Consider the following 25,425-nt stretch of genomic DNA (forward strand, 5'->3'; position numbering starts at 1 on the left):
GGGGTTAAGCGCATCATCAGAGACAGCACACACCCTGGACACTGCTTCTTCACCCCCCTGCCCTCAGGAAGGCGCTACAGAGCACTGAGCGCCTGCACAACAAGACTTAAACAAGGTTCCTACAGCTTAAGGCAAGTTAAATTTAAGACTTTTTAAGACTTTTTTAATGCCACTTGAAATGAAATTTAAGACCAACGACACAATCAACACAAATGAAATAAATGAATAAATCTCCAACTACCTCATTTGATTTGTATGATTGGTGTTTTGTCACGGTGTTCAGACACCACAGTACCTTTGCTTTTAGCGTAAGTGTGCACCCGAACACTATGTTCGTTCGAGATGAGCCAGGCCTGCGCAGATTCAATCACCGGCGATCGGCGCACAATGTATGCCGGTTAGTTTTGTGTCTGACTTCATCCCGACTTGCTCTGACATATTACAAAAGTGGACGGCGATAAAACTGCGAGAGTATACAGAGTCTACTGTATATTAACACTGGACTTTTATAATCATTGAAGTATTTAGCAACACAGAGACTTGTAGTCAGTGGGATGTGAGGATTCTTAAAATAACGTGTACAGATGTGAAGCCCTGACTGTATCTGACTGAGCCTTAATGAAAGCTGCTGTCTTGTATTTTTTTTCCTCTGAAAATGTTAACCTTATTGACCTTATTTTTCACAGAAACATGGAGGCAAAACAGAACGCAGCCAGCTTCCGTTTTTTTGTGTGATACTTCCGGTCCAGCACTCTTGACCACTGTGTAAATGGGAATCGCCTTGTTGTTTACCTTGTTGAGATTAGCTATATATATATGACAGTTTTCACGTCACTATATCACCGTTTAGACTAATCTGATGTTTGTAAAGTCTATAAACACAATGACTGAAAACATTACTATTTCTGTGTGCATGTTTTGTAATAAACATGGTTATCGTAGATTAGCTGGGCTAACCGTGGAAGTGTTTCACAGTCTGTCTTTCTCCTGGACCACGACTTACCCAGGCTCAAGGCAGAGGCAAACCTGAACCAGAGAAGTTAGAGGTGCAAACACAACATTTGCAACTAACTTTCCAGCAACAAGGAGAACCAAGTTGATTTAGCACCCTTCCTCTGCCAGCTAAACCATAGCAGCACACCACCAAGAGACTCTTTCTTCCATCCATTCAATGATCAGTAATGTCTCCCCAAAGCTATGTGATGTTAGTTTGCTAATGCTGTTCACAGACAATGTCTTTCATGCAACTAAACATCCTCTGCATTGATCTAGACTGTTGCCCAAAGAGGCAACTCAAAGTCCTGCTTCTCTTCCTTTGTCTTTGTCCTGACCACACGGTCAGACAAGACCTCTCCCGATCTGAAGCCAGCTTTGCTTCGGCCATCTTGTAGTTCTCTGTTGTCAGCCATTTTGTTTTGTAGGCCAAACGTCCCTTTGATTACCACACCCGCCTTTTTCTTTGTCTCACACTTTCACACTCTCACACTCTCACACACACACACACACACACACACACACACACACATACCAAGCTTGTATATAGTTAGTTAGAAAATATATGTTTTGGTTTTGCTTTGCTCACTTTATGAACAAAATTTTGGAATCACACCTGTTGTCTGTTTAATGTTGCACAAGGGTGAATTAATAGTCAACCTCTGCTGCATCAAGAATTCTTCAGGCTTTACTTGTAACTGGTTATTGTTATTAATTTAATTATTAATCAAAATTCCAAATTGATAGTTTAGTGAACTTTATGAGACTGATATCTTTAACGTGCTATCATTTTTCCCTTTACGGAAATGGTGCCACACAAGGTGATTTAATGTAAATTAAGTCATATTATGTAACATAATTAATAATTATTATTAATAATTATTAATTATTTCTGATAGCCAATTTGATACTTGAATTGGAGATCTATTACGAGGTCAGGCCCGTGTTAAGGCTTAAGTCCCAACAAATGGTGCCGCCGTATAAAACATAGCACTGGTGCCTAGATCACAACAAATAGTATCCCCTCTTTTTCAGTATCACCAGTATAATTTACAACATTAATAATGCCCCCCCCTTGAGGACCAGAATTGTTCCCTACAGTAATGGTGCCCCCTTGGTGAGGCCTAACACAGTTGTTCCCAACAGCGTGCGCTAGTTGGAGTGTGCTCACCTGTGTGTGCACGCACATGTCTGTGTATGTGAGTGTGCGCATCAGAGCGGAACTCCACCATGCGCAATACAGAAAGCAGAGGAGAATTGTAAATGTGCAACCATGTGGAGACAGAAATGACATGCCGTTGTGTAAATAAGATAAATACCATAAGGCTATTTAGTTTGTTTAATAAAAGGACAAGGTATGGACCAGGGGCCTGTATCACGAAGCAGGATTTTGTCTTAGCGAGGTAACTTCAGGGTTAACCCTGGGTTTTCGGTCTCACAAAGCCGATTCAGTTCTTATCGGGGTAGATCACCATGGTAACTTACTCTCAACGGCTATCCTGCTCCAGAGCAGGGTAAGTTCAGGGTTGAATCTGATCCTATAAAAAGCACCACCCACTGGCCAATCAGCTGTTCAGAAAAAAATGACTCCGCTGACAGAAATGCAGCCCAGTCATGACGGGAAGTTTAATTAGTTTGATTGATTGTGATTTGAAAGTTTATTTTGAACATTAAAAAAGAAAAGAAAGCAACAACAACAGACAATGAAAAGATTGTTCAAAAAGGAGTGGAAAGAAGTCGAAATTTCATCCCACCCCTTCATAAGAAAGATACTGATCATTTGCGGACACTTAATAACACCATTAATTAGTGCCAACATTTTTTTTTTGGAGGAAATGATCCCTGTTAAACATAACGGGCCTAATTGACAGCTTTGCTGCTGGAAATGTGGAAAGTAGCCTATCATGTCTACACTTCATGGTGTTTGAGGGATTTTCCTTTTTGTTTTTCAAAGAGGCAGACTAGGTATGTTTTTGTGCAGCTGTTAATTTCTAACACAGCTCAATATCAGGATGATTTTATTCAGACTATCAATTTGGTGTTGATATGATTTAATTGTGGCATCAGCTTTAAGCTTTATTGTAGCATATATAACGTTATGACTAAGAAGACCAATTTATCAGCCGCAACGATGTTAGACGATAATTATAATACACGCAATTCATCTGCACAGCATTGATTTCATGGGATTCAAGGGTGTGATCAGTGTCAGATGTACAGGTACAGGCACTGTAGCTACTTGAACCAGTGATGAGTAATTTAACCTACACATAATTTTATTTTTTACCTTGTTTTGTCTTGATTTTTCCCTCTCTCCTCCTCTAGCCTATTTCTTCTTTCCTTACCCGTTTTTTTTTTCTTCCCTATTATGTGATTTCATTGATGTTTTGACAGGGGAATTTCTTTGATAAGCTTTTCGTGACTTCTAACCTGTCCAGCACTTTCTTTTTTAATCTTGTCAATTTTATACTGTCTGTTTTTAACATTATGTGCAAATAAACTAATCTAAAGTAAAACTAAACATTATTCATCCCGTTATTTGTTGCCACGCATGTTTCCTCCTGCAGGTAGCTGCAGGAGGAGGCCTGTTACGCATGTTTCCTCCTGCAGGTAGCTGCAGGAGGAGGCCTTTGCCCTGTTCTGTAATGTTGCTTTTCTCCTCCTCATATTTTAGTAGAATTAATCTCTGATCCTCACGAGAAATACTTTTTTTTCTCCTCACATACGGCGCTCTATGAGGACACTCAGTCACGCTGCGCTTCTCTCATGATTGTGATTAGTCCGCTGCGTGCGCATTCACAGCTCTTGATAAAGCAACCCTGGGTTGAGTTACCAAGTTGATATCTAGCGTCGTGATACCGATTATCCTGATTGCCATTGTTAGGGTTAGTCAACCCAGGATAGGTCTGGGTAACCCAGGAAAGGTTGATCTCGCTTCGTGATACAGGCCCCTGCTCTATAGGAAAGGTAACCTTAAATGGCTTCTGTTGTGGTCTGGTGCTATATTGAAAATAAAATGAAATAAAATTAACTTGACCTTCAAGGGTTGGGTGCCCCCCTAATATAATGATAGGGGAAACACTCAACTGCAAACAGTTTCATGTGGGCGGGGTTGTTATCACCCACTGCTCTGTCCAGCACTCAGTGTATTTCCTCCTTTATCAGTCTGCACCTTGTTTATCATCCACAGAACGGGGTTGCACTCCATCATTTTCAGAACAACATAGAACAGGCTGCTGTCAGTCTCTCTCTCGATGGGATATTTAAAAATAGCAGGTTTGTGCATTTAGTCCTTCTAAGGCAAGCTCAGGGGTTCAGTGTTGTCGCAGCCCACAGGATCCTCTGAGTGAGGATTAGAAGATGATAATAAAGGCATAATGATGAAAGTACACCCTTTTAAGGATAAATAAACATTTATTTAACAAGAATATTCAGAAATGTCCCTCCGAGAACCGTCACCTTATCGTGGTGGAGGAGTTTGAGTGCCCTAATGACCCTAGGAGCTATGCTGTCGGGGGCATTTTGCCCCTGGTAGGGTTTCCCATGGCAGATTGGTTCTGGGCAAAGGGTCAGACGAAGAACGGTTCAGAAGACCCTTCATGATGGATACAAACAAGGACACGTGTACCCGGCCCGGAGGGTTACCGGGGCCCCGCCCTGGAGCCAGGCCTGGGGTTGGGGCCTGTGGGCGAGCGCCTGGTGGTCAGGCCTTCGCCCATGGGGTCCGGCCGGGCCCAGCCTGAACCGGCTACATGGGCTCGTCCCCCTGCGGGCCCACCACCCGCAGAGGGATCCAGAAGGGTTCGGTGCAATGTGGATTGGGCAGCAGACCAAGGCGGGGGCCTTGGCGGTCCGATCCTCTGTTACAGAAGTTGGCTCTTGGGACATGGAATGTCACCTCTCTGGCGGGGAAGGAGCCGGAGCTTGTGGAAGAGGTTGAGTGCTACCGGCTAGATATAGTCGGCCTCACCTCGACACATAGTTCCAGGTCTGGAACCCTAGTCCTTGAGAGGGGTTGGACTCTCTCCTTTGCTGGAGTTGCTCCGGGTGAGAGGCGGAGGGCCGGGGTGGGCTTTCTGATAGCCCCCAGACTCTCTGCCTGTACGTTGGGGTTTACCCCGGTAGACGAAAGGGTTGCTTCCCTGCGCCTTCGGATCGGGGAACGGGTCCTGACTGTTGTCTGTGCTTACGCACCGAACAGCAGTTCAGAGTACCCACCCTTTTTGGAGTCCCTGGGACGGGTGCTGGACAGTGCCCCGACCGGGGACTCCATTGTTCTGCTGGGGGACTTCAACGCTCACATGGGCAATGACAGCAGGACCTGGAGGGGCGTGATTGGGAGGAACGGCCTGCCTGATCTGAACACGAGTGGTGTTCCGTTATTTGACTTCTGTGCGGGTCGCAGTTTGGCCATAACTAACACCATGTTCAAACATAAAGGATGTCCACCGGTGCACGTGGCAGCAGGACAGCCTAGGTCGCAGGTCAATGATCGACTTTGTAGTCGTATCATTTGACCTGCGGCCATATGTTCTGGACACTCGGGTGAAGAGAGGAGCAGAGCTGTCAACTGATCACCACCTGGTGGTGAGTTGGATCAGATGGTGGGAGAAGACGCCGCGCAGACCTGGCAGGCCCAAACGAACAGTGAGGGTCTGCTGGGAACGCCTGGCGGAAGAACCTGTCCAGATGATCTTCAACTCCCACCTCCGGGAGAGCTTCGACCACGCCTCACATTGAGTCCGAATGGGCCTTGTTCCGCTCTGCCATTGTCGAGGCGGCGGTTGCGAGCTTTGGCCGCAAGGCCGCTGGGGCCAGTCGCGGCGGTAATCCCCAAACCCGCTGGTGGACACCAGAGGGGGGGGGGGAGCTGTCAGGCTGAAGAAGGAGGCCTACAGGGCATGGTTGGTCTGTGGGTCTCCGGAAGCAGCCCACCGGTACCGGCGGGCCAAGCGGAGCGCAGCGGCGGCAGTTGTTGAGGCAAAAACTCGGGCATGGGAGGAATTCGGTGAGGCCATGGAGGAAGACTATCGATCGGCTCCAAAGAGGTTCTGGCGAACCATCCGGCGCCTCAGGGGGGGGAAGGCGGCAACTTGCTCACACTGTTTACAGTGGGGGCGGGGAGCTGCTGACGTCAACTGGGGACATTGTCGGGCGGTGGAAGGAATACTTTGAGGAGCTCCTCAATCCCACCAACACGTATTCCAGTGAGGAAACAGAGACGGGGGTCTCGGGGGCGGGTTGTCCAATTTCTGGGGGCAGAAGTTGCTGAGTTAGTGAAACAAGTCCGAGGCGGCGGCGCCCCGGGGGTGGACGAGATTCGCCCTGGATATCTCAAGGCCCTGGATGTTGTAGGGCTGTCCTGGCTGACACGCCTCTGCAACATTGCGTGGACATCGGGGGCAGTGCCTCTGGAGTGGCAGACCAGGGTGGTGGTCCCCATCTTCAAGAAAGGGGACCAGAGGGTGTGTTCCAACTACAGGGGAATGATACTCCTCAGCCTACCCGGTAAGGTCTACTCCAGGGTGCTGGAGAAGAGGGTCCAGTCGATAGTTGAACCTCGGATTGAGGAGGAGCAATGTGGTTTTCGTCCCGGACGCGGAACCGTGGACCAGCTCTTTACCCTCGCCAGGGTGCTGGAGGGGGCATGGGAGTTTGCCATACCTTACCATGCCATGCCTTATGACCATGTCCCCAGGGGCATCCTGTGGGGGGTGCTCCGGGAGTATGGGGTTGGTGGCCCCTTGCTAAGGGCCATCCAGTCCCTGTACCGAAGGAGCATGAGTCTGGTTTGCGTGGCTGGCAGTAAGTCGGACCTGTTCCCGGTGAGGGTTGGACCAGGGCTGCCCTTTGTCACCGGTTCTGTTCATAACTTTTATGGACAGAATTTCTAGGCGCAGCCGAGTGGTGGAGGGTGTCAGGTTCAGTGATGGGAGGATCTCGTCCCTGCTTTTTGCAGATGACGTGGTCCTCCTAGCTCCATCGAACAGTGACCTCCAGCTCTCGCTGGGGCGGTTCGCAGCCGAGTGTGAAGCGGCTGGGATGAGAATCAGCACCTCCAAGTCTGAGGCCATGGTCCTCAGCCGGAAAAGGGTGGATTGCCCACTCCAGGTCAGGGGGGAGGTCCCTCCTCAGGTGGAGGAGTTTAAGTATCTCGGGATCTTGTTCACGAGTGAGGGTAGGATGGAGCGGGAGGTTGACAGGCGGATTGGAGCGGCGTCAGCAGTGATGCAGGCGCTTAACCGGTCCGTTGTGGTGAAGAGGGAACTTAGCCAGAAAGCAAAGCTCTCAATTTACCGGTCGATCTACGTTCTAACCCTCACCTATGGTCACGAGCTCTGGGTAGTGACCGAAAGAATGAGATCGCGAGTAGAAGCAGCCGAAATGAGTTTCCTCCGCAGGGTGGCTGGGCTCAGCCTTAGGGATAGGGTGAGGAGCTCAGACATCCGGGAGGGACTCAGAGTAGAGCCACTGCTCCTCCACATCGAGAGGAGCCAGTTGAGGTGGTTCGGGCATCTGGTAAAGATGCCTTCCGGACGCCTCCCTGGGGAGGTGTTTCAGGCATGTCCAACCGGGAGGAGACCTCGGGGCCGCCCCAGAACATGCTGGAGGGATTACATCACCCGGCTGGCCTGGGAACGCCTCAGGGTTCCCGCGGAAGAGCTGACGGAAGTGGCTGGGGAGAGGACTGTCTGGGCTTCTTTGCTGAGGCTGCTGCCCCTGTGACCCAGACCCGGATAAGCGGAGGACGACGAGTACGAGTACGAGTATTCAGGAATGCAAAAAAGAAAATTTAAATATCTGAAATAACACGTTAAAAAAATCAAAATAAATAAATAAATACAACAAAACTGACTGTCTGTCACTCTCAGGTGTACAGTTAAGTTGGTCATATTAGCTCTTTTTGTTGAGATGGTTTTAGAACAAACAAAGTCATTTGGTTTAACCTCTCTAACTCCGCTTGGATGCCGACGTCCTCGCTCCCTCCCTCCCTCCTCTGTGAAATGGTATCTCACAGACGCAATACGTCATCAAACCATGTGATTTTTGGTATTGCCGGATTCAGGAAGCTCTCGACTTTTCAAAAATAACAAGGCAAGGCAAGGCATGTTTATTTGTAGAGCACAATTCGTACACAAAGTAATTCAAAGTGCTTTACAGAAGAAAATGCATTAAAATCACAATACAAAATAAAGACATAAATAATCATTATAAAATGAACTTTAAAAGAGAAGAGTGCAGATAAGATCCTTTCAGTCATATGCACAGTGAAATAGAGCTGTTTTGAGCCTAGATTTGAACATTGTCAGAGTAGAAGCCTGTCTCACATGTTCAGAAAGACTGTTTCAGATATTAGCTGCATAAAACTGGAATCCTGATTCCCCATGCTTAGTCCTGACTCTGGGCACCAGCAGGAGGCCGGTCCCTGAGGTCCTCAGAGTCCGAGATGGTTCATATGGCACTAACATGTCAGAGATGTACTTTGGTGCTAGGCCGTGGAGAGACTTGTACACAAGCAGAGCTACTTTAAAGTCTATTCTCTGAGCCACAGGAAGCCAGTGTAGAGACCTGAGCACAGGACTAATGTGCTCGTACTTCCTGGTTCTGGTCAGGACCCGAGCAGCAGCATTCTGGATGTACTGCAGCTGTCTTACAGCCCATTTGGAGAGGCCAGTGAGCAGGCCGTTACAGTAGTCTAACCTACTAGAGACAAATGCATGGATAAGTCTCTCCAAGTCAGGTTTAGACACTATACCTTTGATTTTGGCAATGTTTTTAGATGGTAAAAAGCTGCTGATGTTATTGATTTGATGTGGCTGTTAAAGTTCAAGTCTGAGTCCATTATTACCCCGAGATTTCTAGCCTGATTTGTAGGTTTTAGAGAGAGAGACTGGAGGTGACTGCTGACACTTTCTCTTTGTTTCTGTGGACCAAATACAATGACTTTAGTCTTGTCTGAACATAGTTAACATAGTTTTTCTTTTATTTATTATGGATTTCGCACCAGAGCAGCCTAAACACACAAAGTCCAAAATCGCGATGAGTGGTGACAAGTCACGTCATGCCATTTTTCGACGGGAAAAGTTAAAGGATTACTCGCGATCTTATGAGGAGCCATCAGTGGACACGTAGCTGATTTTATAAAAGGTAAGAGTCTCACCCCTACCACTATTTTTGGCTGAGATATACCATCTAGAATGTGGGATCATAACTTTCACGTGTCATATGGCTTTATTTGGTGATATTTTATGGTGTTTCTGTGTCATAAACAACATCAGCTATCATAATCACACCTGATTTCAATAAGGTACAATGTTTGAAGCTGGCTGAGTGTCGTCTGATCACTAAATAGTACTGTTTTGAAGCTGAGTGAGCGCTCGTCATTTGGAGCTCTGCCTGGATCTTTGCATAGAAAAAACACTGTAGAATGGTCATACTCTGAGCAGTCTTCCTCAAATTTGAAACACGTTTATTGGTAGTGTGCCTACAGCCCCACGGTGTCATTTATCTGCTCAGATGAAGCCACATCCTGAAACACATTTTTTATTTTATTTTAGGCAAAATCTTCATTTTTTTACTGACTTTAGAGGCCCATTACTCTGTCTCTGTATCACCTAGAGTGTTTCTGACACTTTCACAAGAAACTTCTGGGAGTTTTCTTTCTGGCAAGACTTCATGCATGCATGTAGTCAGAGCGCTTCAGACGCTACAGTTATTTTAATTTGGGTATGTCACTTTTGCTACAAAATAGGGGTGAAGTGCAAGAGGTTAACTCCAAAACACTCCCACACAGGGGCTGTGACATTTGGTTTAGGAACAAGTTCCCTGTCTTTCTTTTACACTCAACTGTTTTTTTCTCTCCGCCTCGTCTCTCCCTCACGAAGATCGCACTGTGTCTGTGTGTGTAGCCCATAGCCCCACCTCCCCCACAGAGATAAAAACACTCAATGACAAGAGCTTTCCCTCCGCTCATTACGCTAATGAACCAACTCACCTGGCTGCCAGATGATGCACGGCAGTGAACGCTCTTGTCGTCCAGTCTCTTTGGTGGAGAGAGACGAGGAAAACAAACACGCATGAATATGGCAATGAATCGCGTCCGGAAAAGTTGCGGTCTCCCTTTTAATTTACAGTGCAATTAACCGACTTATCGTTTATCGTGACATGACTAAGTAATAGTCAAAGTTGTCAGTAAAATTTAAGGTGTGTTGACTGATTCAAGTCGTCTACTCATGTATTGAGTAAAAGTTTAACGTTGCACCTTAAAAGTCGCCGGTAGTCTGCCCAGTGAGTAAAATTATTTTTTTCTCTGAATACAGCTGCTGCAAGAGGCAGCAAAACATCCTTTCATTCTACAATTACAGTCTACTAATTAAACTCTCCACGGTATGAAGAGGTTACATAAGCCTTAACACAAGCCACAACTCAGGACTGAGCAGAATGACCGTCTGTTATTGACCAACCATCAGACTGCAGTGTCTACAGCTCCACCTTTTAGTACCAGATCTGTGTGCTAGGTATCACAACAGATGGGGTACCCAAAATGGGGACAGTAGGTAACAGTTCAATTGGTACCAATAGCCCCTTTTCCACCGCAGAAACTTTTCTCATTTACCCGGGATTTTGAAAAGCCTCCATGCATTTCCACCGAAATTACCCGGGGAAAAAAACTTTCCCTCAACCCCAAACATTACTTGAAAAAGTACCTAATAGGGGGGTAGAACTTTTCAGATTACCCAGAATTCTTGAGGGGCAGAGCTGTGTGCCAAGGAACGCTGATTGGTGGACTCACAAGTAGCGTTCCGCACTTCCTGGTACAGGCAGCAGCTGAAAACTTTATTTCATTTCTACGAGCTTCACTTGGTTTGTGTTTTGACTAAGGATGGGTACCAAAACCGGGTACTAAATTAGCCCTGGGGCTATATTATCAAAGACCGTAGTATTGATAAGCGCTAACGGTATCGGTTCTTTTGTGCCGGCGCTGATCTCCTCCACACATCCACACATACATTGACACAACACGGTAACCGGTGAACAGACGAGCGGCCGTGGTGGAAACGACGTCGTTACTGTAAGTGACATTAACCCGAGTAAGAAGCCAATACTTTATCAATACTCGTTTTCAGCAAGCATGAATATGTAAACATGTAGATAGTGATATTCAATATGCTCCATCCACAGTCTCTCATCCACCGACAGTAACGTAATGTCTTACACAAGGACAGCGCGCTAGTTCAGCTGATAGTGAATTGTTACTAATAAGCTCAACTGACAGCTGTCTATATGTAGACTAACTTAGTTTGACACTTATCTTAAAATACTTTTAAACTTTGCTGCTGGGGCGGCACGGTGGTGTGGTGGTTAGCACTGTCACCTCACAGCAAGAGGGTTGCCGGTTCGATCCCAGGCGTGGGAGCCCTTCTGTGTGGAGTTTGCATGTTCTACCTGTGTCAGCGTGGGTTCTCTCCGGGCACTCCGGCTTCCTCCCACAGTCCAAAGACATGCAGATTGGGGACTAGGTTAATTGGTAACTCTAAATTGTCCATAAGTGTGAATGTGAGCGTGAATGGTTGTTTGTCTCTATGTGTCAGCCCTGCGATAGTCTGGCGACCTGTCCAGGGTGTACCCTGCCTCTCGCCCGATGTCAGCTGGGATAGCCTCCAGCCCCCCCGCAACCCTCAAGAGGATGAAGCGGTTAGAAGATGAATGAATGAATGAATGAACTTTGCTGCTGGCTGAGACAAACAGCCCCAACTCTCTCCACCAGCATGTAACCAGCCGGGCTGGCAGAGGATACAGGGCACACGCCGAATCATCTACGTCATCACGCTAATTTGAATACATTTTCCGGAACTTTGAGGTGCGGTGGAAAGGCAAACCACACAGATTACCAGCAATTCTTTAACCCAGGTAAATAAATTCCTGGTAATAAAAGTTCCTGGAAATGTTGGTGGAAAAGGGGCTATTCAAAACTTTTCACAGTGGAAATGGAAAACAGCGTACCAAACTCAACTGTACTGTACTGTTCTGCTTGGTGGAAACAGAGCTTTAGTGGTGTTCAGAGAAATAGTTTTGCATGTTTTGCATCATCTGATCAGCTCCTGTGATCGGCCTTCAAACTATTTTGAACAAATGTCAGTGGATAACGATTGGTGGCTGATTATTCAGAGAACCCTTGTCTGGAGTTGTTCAATTAATAATCCCTTTTCATCCCAAACTCTGGCTGCAAAAAATTTATAAACTTTGTGAAATACTATCTATGACAATTTCTAAACATAATGTAACTTATGCTCTGCTCATATCATGTCAACATAAATTTGAACTTGTATAAACATGTAACTTGTATTACATAACACATCTTCAGTGTGTCTCAAATCACATCCTTCTATACTTAATACTTAATATTTTGAGTGCAAAAGTGCACAAATGCACTATGTGCATTCCCACTACATCAGGGTTCTTGCACCATTTTAAAAGTAAAATTTAATGCTTTTTAAGACCTTTTTAAGACCTCAAAGAACATAATTTAAGACTCAAAAATAATACATAAATATCAATTTACTGACTTTATGCAGATAGTAACAGTACTGGTTATATGCTCTATTCAAGTCAGTCTATGGTCACTGTGGTCTTTCTGTGTGTGTGGCCTATAAATTTAATGGTAAATTTTGCAAATTAAACTAATGATTTTCTATAGGTTTACTAACTGGTAAAATCATATATTTTGTGCTAAAATACAACATATCTAATGTGTATTTACAACATAGCTTGATTCTGCATCTCTATTTACAGCTCATTAGCCCTTACGTGAATGTCTACTGTTGCTGTGGCAACAAGTGACAGACTACATTAAAGCTGCAAGCAGCGTTGGGCGGGACCTTGGACCCTCGCTGTCGGCCTACAGCTCACATAGACGGTGTGAATTAGCCTATTCATAGGAGTCGAAATGTCGATAAAACAAGCAATGTCAATAGAACGCAAGGTCATTTTTGGCAATAAACCCATGACTTGGGAGTAGAACTTTGATGGCTTCTGAAAACCAAACTACTGACGAGGACATCAATCAATCAATCAATCAATCAATCAATATCACAAATCACAATTTGCCTCACAGGGCTTTACAGCATACAACATCCCTCTGTCCTCAGTCCCCAATGAGACAGAAGGGGAGACAGAGAGAGATGCAGGACAGACGATAATGACAGTAGCTTACAACAACATTAATTAAAGTAATAATATTATAATTATAATTCTGGCTATTGTGGTACAACATGTTGAAAGTATATATTAATATCTGATAGTTTACATATGTGACAATAATCATATGTGTATAATAACAGTATGACACACACAGACAGACACAGACACAGACACACACACACACACACACACACACACACACACACACACACACACACACAAGCTTGTGTCTGTCAGAGTGAAGCCATTGTTATGATAATTAATGACTGCATGTAGTTAGGTGACAGCCCAGGCATTTCAAGATGAGTTGAGAGAGAGGGAGATAGAGAGATAGATAGAGAGAGAGAGAGAGAGAGAGAGAGAGAGAGAGAGAGAGAGACGCTTGCTTTGGCAATATGTACAGTGTTACCTCATGCCAATAAAGCCATTTGAATTGAAAAATTGAATTGAATTGAAAGAGAGAGCGAGAGAGAGAGAGAGAGAGACCGATCAAATAAATGTGTTTTAAAACTTTGCTGCTTCGCTCCTTTGGCTCTGATACAGCCGTCTCGCTCCCTCCCTGCAATCCCCATTGCACTGGGCTTTGTAACAATGTCCCGCCTACAGCCCCCTCTGATTGACTACACAGCACAAGTGATAGCCAATCAACACTGATGCCTGTGCATGCTTTCACATCATGTTACACTGAGACACAGAGCTCAGACGAGCAGGAGAGGCTCTGGTAAGCCAGCAGTAATTTTGAAGGTAAGGTAACAGAAACCAGACAGAAATGAAAGTTGCAATAAAAGTCCTCTATGCTGAAGTTTTAAAGTCACCACCACAACGTTATATGATCCATTTCAATGATGACATGCTTGCCCAGAGGCGAAATTTCGATGTAACTGCCTGTTTAATTCACATCAAGCGTGATACAATTTTGCAAACAACCTAAATGATTTAGCTTCTAATAATAAATAGCACCAAGGCAAAAAAGACACACACAAGCATGTGTGTGTGTGTGTGTGTGTGTGTGTGTGTGTGTGTTTGTCTGACTGTGTGTGTGTGTGTGTGTGTGTGTGTGTGTGTGTGTGTCTGTGTGTGTCTGTGTGTGTGTCTGTGTGTGCCATACTTCTACTGTTATTATACACATATGATTATTGTCACATATGTATACTATCAGATATTAATATATACTTTCAACGTGTTGTACCACAATAGCCAGAATTATAATTATAATATTATTACTTTCATTAATGTTGTTGTGTAACAATTATGCTAATTAATGACAGCTGCAGCTGAGAGAGACAGCACATGGGTTGAAAATTTCTCAAACTAGTCCCTCCAGTTCCCAAACTGTGGGTCCGATCTTCAATCTGAAGGCATCATCAGATAGATAAACTTGTTCTGAACGCCAAAATATATAGCTTTTATGTCTATGGACTCAAAAATGTGAACTTACTCACAAGTTTACAATGTGTTGGCCCTCATCTTTTCTTACAGAGATCATCATGAGGAGTTGTGTCCTGCACCTTAGAACGCTTCTAAAATCCAAACCGTTCCAGTAATGACAAAGTCCTTCACAAGTAATGTTCACCAGGGTTAGAGCTGTAATGTGTGCGAGTTTGAAGCAGTTATGATAAATGGTGTAGGAGCAAATATTTTTTGAGAGAGAGAATTTGTGAAAAACGACATCTTACTTTGAAAGGGCCAATAGCTCATTTCTTGTTGGATTTAGGTCAGTGGTTACAGCGCGTGATTTGTAGGTCTTGATGAGATGAACAAGCCAGTTTTGGTTTGGTCTTTCTACGGGATTCCTACCGGTCGCAGCGGGCATTTTAGTGTGTCTAGGTGGCACAAAAATCGTCAGGAGGTTTTGTAAGACATCACCTGGAAGAAGCCATAAAATCCAAACTATTCGAGTAATGAAAAAGTTATACAGAATATCAGATAAGGACGAGTTGATCTGTCATGTGTGCAAGTTTGAAGCCAATACGATAAACGGTGTAGGAGGATTTGTTTTTTTAAGGATTTTGAAGAAAAAGCATTTTTGAGGCAAAATCATACTTTGAAAGGGCAAATAGCTCACTTCCTGTTGGGTTTAGGTCAGGGGTTATTTGTAGGTCTTGATGAGACGAACAAGACAGTTTTGGTTCGATCTTTCTACGTCATTCCTACAAGCCACAGCGGTCATTTTAGTGTGTTTGGTGGCGCTACACAGCCCATTTTGGAACTTTCAGGATTAATTACTTCATTTTCTAAAATTTTTCCTGACAAGTCCTGACATGCGTGCCAATTTTGGTGAGTTTTTGAGCAAGTTTAGGGGGTAAACTGATTTTTTTCCACATCAATGGCCCCCCCTGTCATGCAGTAGGTGCCCTTTTTTCCTTTTCACCCCTGACCTACAAACTTCCTAAGTCCACCAGTGACAGAGAGAGACAAGTTGAAGAGCAGGCAGATGGAGGTGGCTTTCAACTACTCCCTTTCATTCCCAAACCGTAGGTCCAGTCATCAATCTGAACATACCACAAGAGAGGTACACTCATTCTAAACGCATAGATATAGGCTTCATGTTTGTAAAATAAAAAATGCAATCTTGGACGCACATTTATGATGTCTAGCTCACAGCTGACACATTTGCTCATATTACTTCAGAGGCACTAGCTCATTTCCTGTTGGAGTTAGGTTATTGGTGTCAATGAGTGATTTGTAAGTCTCGAGGAAATGAAGAAGCCAGTTTTCATTTGATCTTTCTACAGCATTCGTACGGGCTGCAGCAGCCATTTTGGTGTGTCTAGGTGGTGCAAAAATTGTCAAGAGGTTTTGTGACATGTCACATTTCAGAGGCACTAGCTCATTTCCTGTTAGATCTAGGTCAGTGGTGTCAATGAGTGATTTGTAGGTCTCGAGGAGATGCAGAAGCCAGTTTTGGTTTGATGTTTCTACAGCATTCTTACAGGGTGCAACAGCCATTTTAGTGTGTCTAAGTGTTGCAAAAATTGTCAAGAGGTTTTGTGATGTCACCTTCCAGAGGCACTAACTCATTTCCTGTTGGATTTAGGTCAGTAGTGTAAATGAGTGATTTGTAGGTCTCGAGGAAATGAAGAAGCCAGTTTTGGTTTGATCTTTCTACAGCATTCGTACGGGCCGCAGCAGCCATTTTACTGTGTCTATGTAGCACAAAAATTGTCAAGAGGTTCTGTTCTTTGTCCTTGGGCCAAGGTCCCTAATAAACCTTACAGGAACAAGAGGGACTTCGTCCTTCGGCCGAGGTCCCTAATTAGCAGCTAGATTTGCCCAACCGTCAACAACAACCCATAAAACCACAATTCGGCATATTTACACACAATAAACCACATCTACCAACAGTTAGACCCCTTAAACTCTGAGCTAATGTGTTGTTACCTGTTAGATTGTCAAAGTGACCATAGAGCTGTGACCTAAATATAGCACATAACCAGTCCTCTGCCGACTCTGCCCAGATTGGGAGCACTGAGCACCAGGGGAGTGTTGGTGTTAACACCGCTAGTATAGGAGCTTTGGACCGCATTAACGCTGCTCAATTTTACACCATACTTAAGGGTCATTCTCACTGCCGCAATATGGAAATGCGGGACGGATTTGCGGAATATTTGCGCAGCGCTTGTCTGTGCTCAAACCACACATGTAGGCGCGGTACGGACACGGTGCGAAATTTCACGTTGTTGTGTTCCAAGTCCGCGCTGCGTGAACAGGTGTGGGTGAACACGGACGAGAGTAGCCGCAGCAGCAGCGAGCCAGCAAGCTAACATTTAGCAAGCGTCAACATCAACTTTCTTTAGCACTTACCACTCTCACTGCAGCCACCAAGCTGGACAATGGACTGCCAGACGTCCTTTAATTCACTGATCATAAAATCATCCCGTCTTTTATAAAAAAGGACGGGGCGCTGTGAAACGAGGTTTATCAACCTTTCTCCCATACTGTCCTGCCTGACTGGATTTCAGACTCTCCCGGCACTGCGCAACTATAAACAAACAATTTCATTGGCCCAGCTATGTAGTTCCGCTGGCGGCGTCAGCGTCTGTAGCAGACATACTGTAAAACAGCTATTAATCGCGGAGACTCATTTACGACACCGTACCATATAGGCACCATACTAAATTAATCACACAAATACACACTATTATATGCTTTACAGTGGGCCACTGTGCTTTCCCATCGGCATTAAACGCACCGGCTGAAAATTTAATACCTACAGCAACTTTACGGAAAATTTAAGACAATTTGAGACTTTTTAAGGACCCGCGGGAACCCTGTACATAGTCCAGGAAAATGCAGTGTAGTACTGGCACACTCAAAACAGTCCAAAAGTTGAGTGTGGAATGATGGACACTTCTCACCCTCAACGGTCACCATCTTGGTGACGTAGCTAACCTCTCAACTTTTGACATGGTGGCAACAAGGAGCCTGTTAGTTATACATGATTTCTGCAGTAAGTACCAAAACTGTTGTCAAATAAAAGCTGTCGGCTGTCACATTTGGGCTGTCAGCTCAGCTTAGCTTGGCTAGCATTTGGCATAGTGACCCCTTTGACAGACCTGTCAGTCAATAAGACAAATATTTCCAGGTATTTTCTTGTAAACCCTCTCTAATTGATCTGATCTTGGCTCCGGTCCATTCACTGCAGATTACAACACTGCTCTTTTCTTAGTTACAATAAACCACTGAAGTGGAGAATTATTCAGGGCTTAAGAAAATCTCCAGGCAACACCAATCATGACCTCTCATCATCCTTCCCAAAATATATGTTTTCACTGATTTTTAAGGATTTGCACGATTCGTGTCGGTCACATTTTCAGGTCCGAAAATCTGGAATTACAGATTAATCTGGAAAATTTGCATATAAATCTCTATAAATCCTAACTCCTTTTCTGTTACCCTTTCCAGTCAACTACTTCTTTATCTCTTCCTTTTTTTATGCCCTCCTGCATTTCATTTATTTATTTTGTGTGAACTCCTAGAATTATTAATACTGTAAGGTGATATTAGACATCTGAAGCAGTGTGATTTGTTCTGTGTTTAGAGGCATTTGGAGGTAAGCACTGAATAGAGAATGACAGCGGGGGAATTGACAATTGTGTGTAACTGTATGATTGTGTTCTTTATGTTTTTGAGAATAAACATAATATTCTGAAGAATATACTGGAAGATACAAAAAAAAAACAGGAACAAAATGTGGAATAACTCACCTTGCCATCAAATTTGGAGTATTCATTGAAGGGGTTGTTAAGCTGCTGGGGACACTGCTCAAGCCGCAAAGAAAGAGTGGATTTGGTACCTGTTGTCCGAGGCCTGTCTTTAAAGTCCCGTTTCTCAAACAGAGACCCCAGATCCTCAACTGGACAGAAAGAATTAGAGCAATAAACAACAATTTTCAATACACTGATAATGGTAGTTACTTTCCTCTTAGTGCAGGAACATATCCTGATAAATGGCAGGATGTCATGTCTGTATAGAAAAACTGTTATAATTCTTGTGATTAAAACTAATAAAGACTAACAGAGTTGTGGAAAAAACTATATGTATGTTACACATAATGCAAATTTTATTTTATTTACATGTTAGCACCTAAGCAACATCTTCACTGGCTGCATGTATTTACCAGTTGTCACCAACCAAAGGATGATTTTCTTCCTTGTTTTACTTGAATATTTAAAAGGTAATATTGTCCAGTAATTCACAAGGAAAAAAACAAAACAGTAAACGGTGTTCGACATAAACCGTGGCCCGATGGCCTGTGGCCACTAAGTTTTATCAGGTGTTGACAACAAGACTGCATTTCCAAATTAGACTGCCTGTCTAAATGAAGGTTAAAAAAGTCTTTTCAAACGGTTCAGTTCCACAAACATCCTAATTCATTTGCGCCTTTTAGTTTAATATTCTATGAAAACAGCAAACAGTACTTGTTGCCTGCTAGTCAGGGATTGAGCCTAACTGTGTCCTTTTGTCCCAGGGACTGGATTAAATGTGTTTGGGATGAACAGAGATCCCTGGATGCCTACCACTCCGAAGATACTATTGTATGTATGTATAACTATTGGTTAGCAAAAGACAAAATGAATAAACAACAAAGCGCGTCTTGATGCTGTTATGACTGGGAGGTGAGCTAGTTAGAAGCCGGTGGGCAGCAGAGTTCTCAGCTGATTGAGTTAACAGCTAATGGAGCTAGACACAGCAAGACTGACAGTGTTGTTCCACACATATGCTCAATTGCTTTGACTTGGGCCCTGTTTAGATGACAACAGTTTCTCTAAAAACGAAAAGGTCTGCCCTTTGCGTTTTAAAAAACTTCCGCGTTTATATGACAACGTTATTGAAACGATCCCTGTTCACACTGAGCCGCAAAATCTACTGGAAACGATGTAATATACACGCCAGGCCAATGGGTGGCTGTGTAAATTTGCAAAGCAACACCACGGCATGACAGCACGCGCCGGCGCTGAAGCGCCTTCCTCTACAACGTGGTGATCACAAACCAAAACAAAGACACAATGGCGAAAGCATGCGCAGATAACTCTGCCTGGACGGATGACGAGGCGGAGTTGCTACAGTAGATATACACTTTGCGGAGAAGTGTTGATAAATTCAACAGGGAGAGCAGCACAAACAGAGCTCGGCATTGTTGTTGTGATGGTCAACTTTCTCGCGCATGCCTAGTGACTGGAACCGTAAGGCGCATGTGCGAAAAGTCTCCGTTTTCAGAGGAACTGCATTTTGCAAGTTTACATGACAACGGAGATGGTACTGTTTACAAAAAATTGCACTCTGGAACCCATTTTCAAAATGTTGCATTTTCAGGCACCCAAAATGCTGCTGTCATGTAAACGATCAGCCAAAACGCAACTAAAGTTTACCATATTCAGTTGAAATTGTTGTTGTATAAACGGGACCTTGGTTTGACTCGGCACATCAGCTCAGCAAGGCAGGGATTTGCATTTCCATTACAACGGGGCTACCTGCTTGAAGGTGTCTTTACTGTGGATGGCTTGTCTTAAGTGATGACTTAAAAGCAGCAGGCTGATCCACAGCTAAAAGTCCTCCTTTATTTTTGCTGTGAGTGTTTTTTTCCATTACAAAGCACAACAGTTGAAAGACGTTTCCTGTTGGAGGAGAGCTGTTGGGACCAAAAGCTTGCCTCCAAGCAGGAAGCGGTAAAGTCTCACTGACCGCAGCCAACCCCTGACACTCCCTCTTCTCCCCCTTGCGAGATTTAACTTGTGTCTGTCTGTCTGTGCAGGAGACCAGAGAGGAAGGCATTTTTAAAAGTCTCTGTGTGTTCAGCTCTCAGTACTTTTGCAGCTTCTAGCTGAATCTTTGTTCTTAGGAGCTAAGTTTCTCTCCAGCATCCTGTTTAAGCCTACTTTAGATATCTGCTTTATTTCAACTGGTCATGTTCACTGTCAGCTGTATTGGAGTCGGGTTAAGTTACTGCTGATGAAAGCTCAACATGTCTGTATTTTCCTGCTTCACAATAAAAGTATTCACATAACAAAATAACAGGAGACCTTATTGTAAAAAATCCATAGAAAATGAAATGTCTTTATTATCGAATTAGTGGAACTTTGTTAGAGGCTTTTCTTCAATAAAGACAAGTCTTCTAACACTGCATGGAGGAAGAGTAAAATCAGACAGCCACAGTGAGATGTTAGATGAAGAACTGCCGATAACAGGCTCTTACTGCACTTCTGCAAACAGCTCACCTCCAACACGTAAGTGTTCTTCATGTATAACACATGCAGCTAAGCAACAAGGGACTTAAGCTGTGGATTAGCCCACTGCTTTCGAACGTCATCACTCAAGACAAATAGTCATCAGTTACAGACACACCTTTCCAGCAGGTAGGCCTGACGTAATTGAGACGCAAATTCCTGCCGCACTGGGCTGACATGCTAATTCAGACCAAACCAAGCCAAGCCAGCACAGGTGCGGAAAAAGGATAATACATTTTTCACAATAAAGGTCCCCCTTATTTGTCATGTTAAAGCTTTTATTGTGAAGGAAAAAAATAAGGAAATGGTAGGCTGTCATTAGCAGTAACTTAAAATGACTCCCATACGGCTGAAAGCAAAAATTAAACAGTAACATAAAGCAGATATCTAAAGTAAAAACAGGACACAGGAGAGAAACTAAACTCCAAACCACAGAGATTGGCAGCTGTTGGCAGCTGCTGGCTGCCGTCGCTGAGACATCACCACTACTCGCTTGATGTACCATCTTGGGCACAGCTCGGCAAGGCTTAGCGTTTTTAAACTGACAAAGGAAATGCAAATCGGTGCGGCATGGTTTAACTCCACATGGCCAAAAGTGCTGATGGAAAAGCCCTATAAGTTTATGTTCAGAGTGAAAGCAGTTTATTGTGACAACACAACAAGTTTACAGTAAATAAACGTAGCGTTACTGAAGTGCTCAGTACAGTTTGGAAGTAAAGTTATAAGCACTTTGGGTTTGGAGTTAGACACTTAACAACAGTGTTTACATTCACCAAACTTCTGTCAGAGATGACAGTAAGTAACCAGATAAATTTACTCCATTCTGTACTAAAGTACACTACTAAGGTATTTGTACTTTGGTAACAAAAAGCAGTTGTACATGAACTAAATACAAACTAATAAGAAACAGCTGTTCACTCTAAAATAAAATCTGGATTATTTCAAAATCAGTCGTGTATCTTTTAGTATGTTTTTTTTTTTTAAAGAGCTAGCAAAATAAATATAATCATTTCTTTCCTAAACATTTTAATGGTGCTTTTTAAGGCACTTACAACTATATATGACAATATAAGTAAATAATTCGCTGCGAACTAAGAGACTGCGAGAGAATATGCCACATGCTTACAAAGATATTTTCATTCTGTTAATGACTTTTCATTTATGGAAGTGCCACGGTTAAGGAAGACTGTGTTGGGTTACAGTGCCTTTTCTGTAGGCTATTGGTTTTACATTAGACTACATTTGGGCCATCAAAAATGTACTTTGCCTACTAAATTAGGGGCCTGGTGGCCCTTGTGGCCACTGTTTAAAGATATTGGTCTCCTCGTAAAGACTAGGGGAAAGTCTATGAAACCTAAATATAATTTGCTGCAGCCAGCTGCTTTTTCTGCTTTCTTTTCCCAGGGGACATGTAAAATAACCTTGTTCACTGTCTCCCAACACCTCAGATTTGTTTTGCCTGTTTTGGGGAGGTCCTAACCCCAGGTTGGAAACTATTGGCCTTAGGTACTGATCGATTGGTCTAATTATGGTTTCCAGATGTTTCATATGATATTTTAGAGTATGTCATAAAAATGATTTTAACATTTAGATTTCTCAGCAGTGTTTTTATTCAGAATAAAGTCATTCAAAAAGTTCACTAGTACACACAGAAACAGCAAAAAGTTTAAAGCAAAATATATGGTATTGCTTCAAAAAAAGAAATGAGTGCAGCTTTGCTATCTTAATCAGTTTGATGCATGTATTAAAAAAACCCTTACCTGATTGGGAGGATGTCCTCTCTTTCCATTGAATGTTTTTACATTTGATTTGGTTCTGCCGTTCCTTCCTTAACCTTTCAAGTCTTTGAGCTGGAAAGAAAGAACAACTTTTACATCTCAGTAGCAGGAAAATAAGGCAAGGTGCTCAAAATCTATTAAAACAGAAAAATTCAACATTATGTGCACCATGCCACTGAAAAACTAGTACAGCATACTTTGGTTCAAATGTCTATCTTTAAATGGGCCTGGAAGCCGTATGAGAAGAAAAGGACATTTGTTTTCAGTAAGACACACTCACTCTCTGCCATGTGATAGTTTGACAGTCAAACACAAAATAGTACTCACACCAAAAATCATCATGTTTTATGAAATATAATTTGTATATTTTGTAAAAACAAAAAACAAAAAAAAACGTTTTTTCTACATCCCTCTCATCTTACCAGCAGCCCCAGGTTTCTCGTGGCTGTCTTGTTGGAGTCCTGATGAGACAGCCACCACATGTCAGCACTCAATCTCAAGTCTGAACATCTCAGAGGATTTCAGTTTTCTACCCACAACCCTGAACCATGACCAGAAGCAATCCACCAAACTCAGTACAAAACTCAAGAGAGCCAAAAAGAGACATGCTGTCTTCCTTTGGACTCTCTCTACCACCAAAACCATATTACAAAAACTGTTGCAGCCAAATCAAAGGTTGGAGGATGAAGCAAATAAAATGCAGAGGGCAGATCAAATAAAAGCAGCAGGTACACACGCTGTACTTCAAGATATGAATGCAGCAGATTTATTTTCAATGATGCTTACTAGGTCCTGGAAAAGTTTTAGAATTATAAACACATGGTGGTGTTGTGCCGTACAAGGATTTATAACAAAGGCCTACACTTTATCCATAAACTTTTGGGCCTACATGTAACAATCAAAGCCTGAGACCACATGTTGGCGCCCAAAAGAACAAAGGAATCAGTCAACCCCCTTTCTCTGTGTGAATCAGCTGATTCAACCCCAACACAGCACCCCAGCTGACCAGCAGAGGTCCCCTGAAATACACAGCTCCCATTGGGTGAAATCCGCCACGGCCAACCCCGCACCGGTGACGTCACGCCGGGGTATATCATCACAGAGCGTACCTGAGGGAAACGCTTCTGGCTGTGATCCTCATAGCTAATAGAAGTACCCACAACTGTTCCTAAAGCTTAGCAACTCGTCCCACGTGGCGAACGCTTTAGAAAGAGTTATTACTGTGCACAGTTAGACGCGTTTTAGGCCTACGGATTTCCCTCGCTGGTCGAGCTGATCTCCTCTCCTCTCCCTCACTCTGTGCGCCGAGGAACACAGAATAGCCCGGTACGAGACCACGGATTGACCCTCTCACCCGGATGCCCGCGGATGCGAAGTTTGGTAGATAACAAGGACTGCCTGCTTCAAGAAGAAGGACAAGGACCCCCTTCTTTCCCCGAGTGATTCCCCGCTACGAGCCGGAATTAACTCGCCTCGCCAGAGACTTGCCCCCTCGCCGAGGACCCGTTAGCCGCTGTGAGCCGCTAACCACTTCACCTCTGCCGTAACAAAGGACGCACGAGGAACGACCGACACATCACTCCACCTTCTGCAACAGTAAGAGGCTTTAGCTCTGGGCAGATAGTAGTTAGTGTGTGTTTTCTTTTTAAGTTTGTAAGGGCTTGTTGATACGGACCGCCGCGTCCGATTTTGGCTGCTTTGATATTGTAAAAAAATATTGCCTGTGTTGCTGCTGTCTGTTATTCTCCTACCCGTTTGTGTCTGCTTGTAATACGTAGTGATCCGACCTCGTCGGACCGCTATTGTGTCGCCCCGCACGCGGGATTGATCAGTACTTCGGCTGTGTTGGTTCAATGTCCAGATTCACGCCGCTCACCAGCTGAGCCGAGCGCGTCTCTGCGTAACACAGACGGGTTACTGCATCTCAATACCGCCTGCGTGACCACACCTCTGAGTGCTTCCCTTTCTCTCTTCCTCTCTTCCACTTACCTACACTTGGAGCCGAGCAATTCGAACTTCCCTCTCTACCGGCTCCCCTCCTTTTTCTGAGTGCGTGCTTTCTTGGCAAGCCGCCATTGCGTGACGTAGCTCGCACCGTCACAGCCGCCATCTTGCTACGCTCACACGCATCTCTCTCACACACCCACTCGCTCCGACATACACACACACACACACACACACACACACACACATTCTCGCTCACTCACCCACTTTCTCACACACCCTCACACACACACACACACACACACACACACACACACACACACACACCCTTCTTGATGCTTGCTGGTTGGTTTGGTAATGTTTTATAGTTGATAGGGTTTATAGAGCAATGTTGATGTTGGTTGTAAATTAATGTCATCAGTGTGAATAAACCCTGTTATACTGCAAAGAGAAGTTGCTTGGTTTTTCATTGTATACTGTGATGAAGCTGGTTGACAAAGTCAGTGCCTGAGCTCCACTCCTTCCTGTTCATCTTATAGTTGCTGATATCTCCCTAGAATTAGCTTCCTAAGTGAACACTCTTGAGACTGAATTTACGTCTGATCATTGGTCCGGTTTTCCCGGTGGTGCCCCGCTGTAAGCTAATTTGATTATTATGCTTATGTAATAATTAATTAATTATTAATTAATTAATCAAATATTTTAATAATCCATAATTAATATTAATAATTATGAATTATTGCCAATGATCATATTTAGCTCCTCCTCTTCCCAACAGTGGA

At 43.9% G+C, this 25,425-nt stretch overlaps 1 protein-coding gene across 3 annotated transcripts in view; it reads right to left on the bottom strand.

Moving 5' to 3' along the window:
• mapkap1 (MAPK associated protein 1) overlaps positions 1-25,425 on the bottom strand; it is a 114,660-nt gene that overhangs the window by 61,140 nt on the left and 28,095 nt on the right. For all 3 annotated transcript variants that reach the window (XR_007451702.1, XM_049604060.1, XM_049604059.1), the window contains exons 3-4: positions 22,682-22,771; positions 18,402-18,550 (exon numbers count right to left, since the gene is read on the bottom strand). Coding sequence is in view for 2 of the 3 variants with exons in the window: in XM_049604060.1 (XP_049460017.1) it covers positions 18,402-18,550; positions 22,682-22,771 (239 nt within the window). In the remaining variant the exon portion in view is untranslated. The remainder of the gene's footprint in view (positions 1-18,401; positions 18,551-22,681; positions 22,772-25,425) is intronic.

The sequence above is a fragment of the Epinephelus fuscoguttatus genome, linkage group LG18 (genome assembly GCF_011397635.1).
Source record: "Epinephelus fuscoguttatus linkage group LG18, E.fuscoguttatus.final_Chr_v1".
NCBI lineage: Eukaryota > Metazoa > Chordata > Actinopteri > Perciformes > Serranidae > Epinephelus > Epinephelus fuscoguttatus.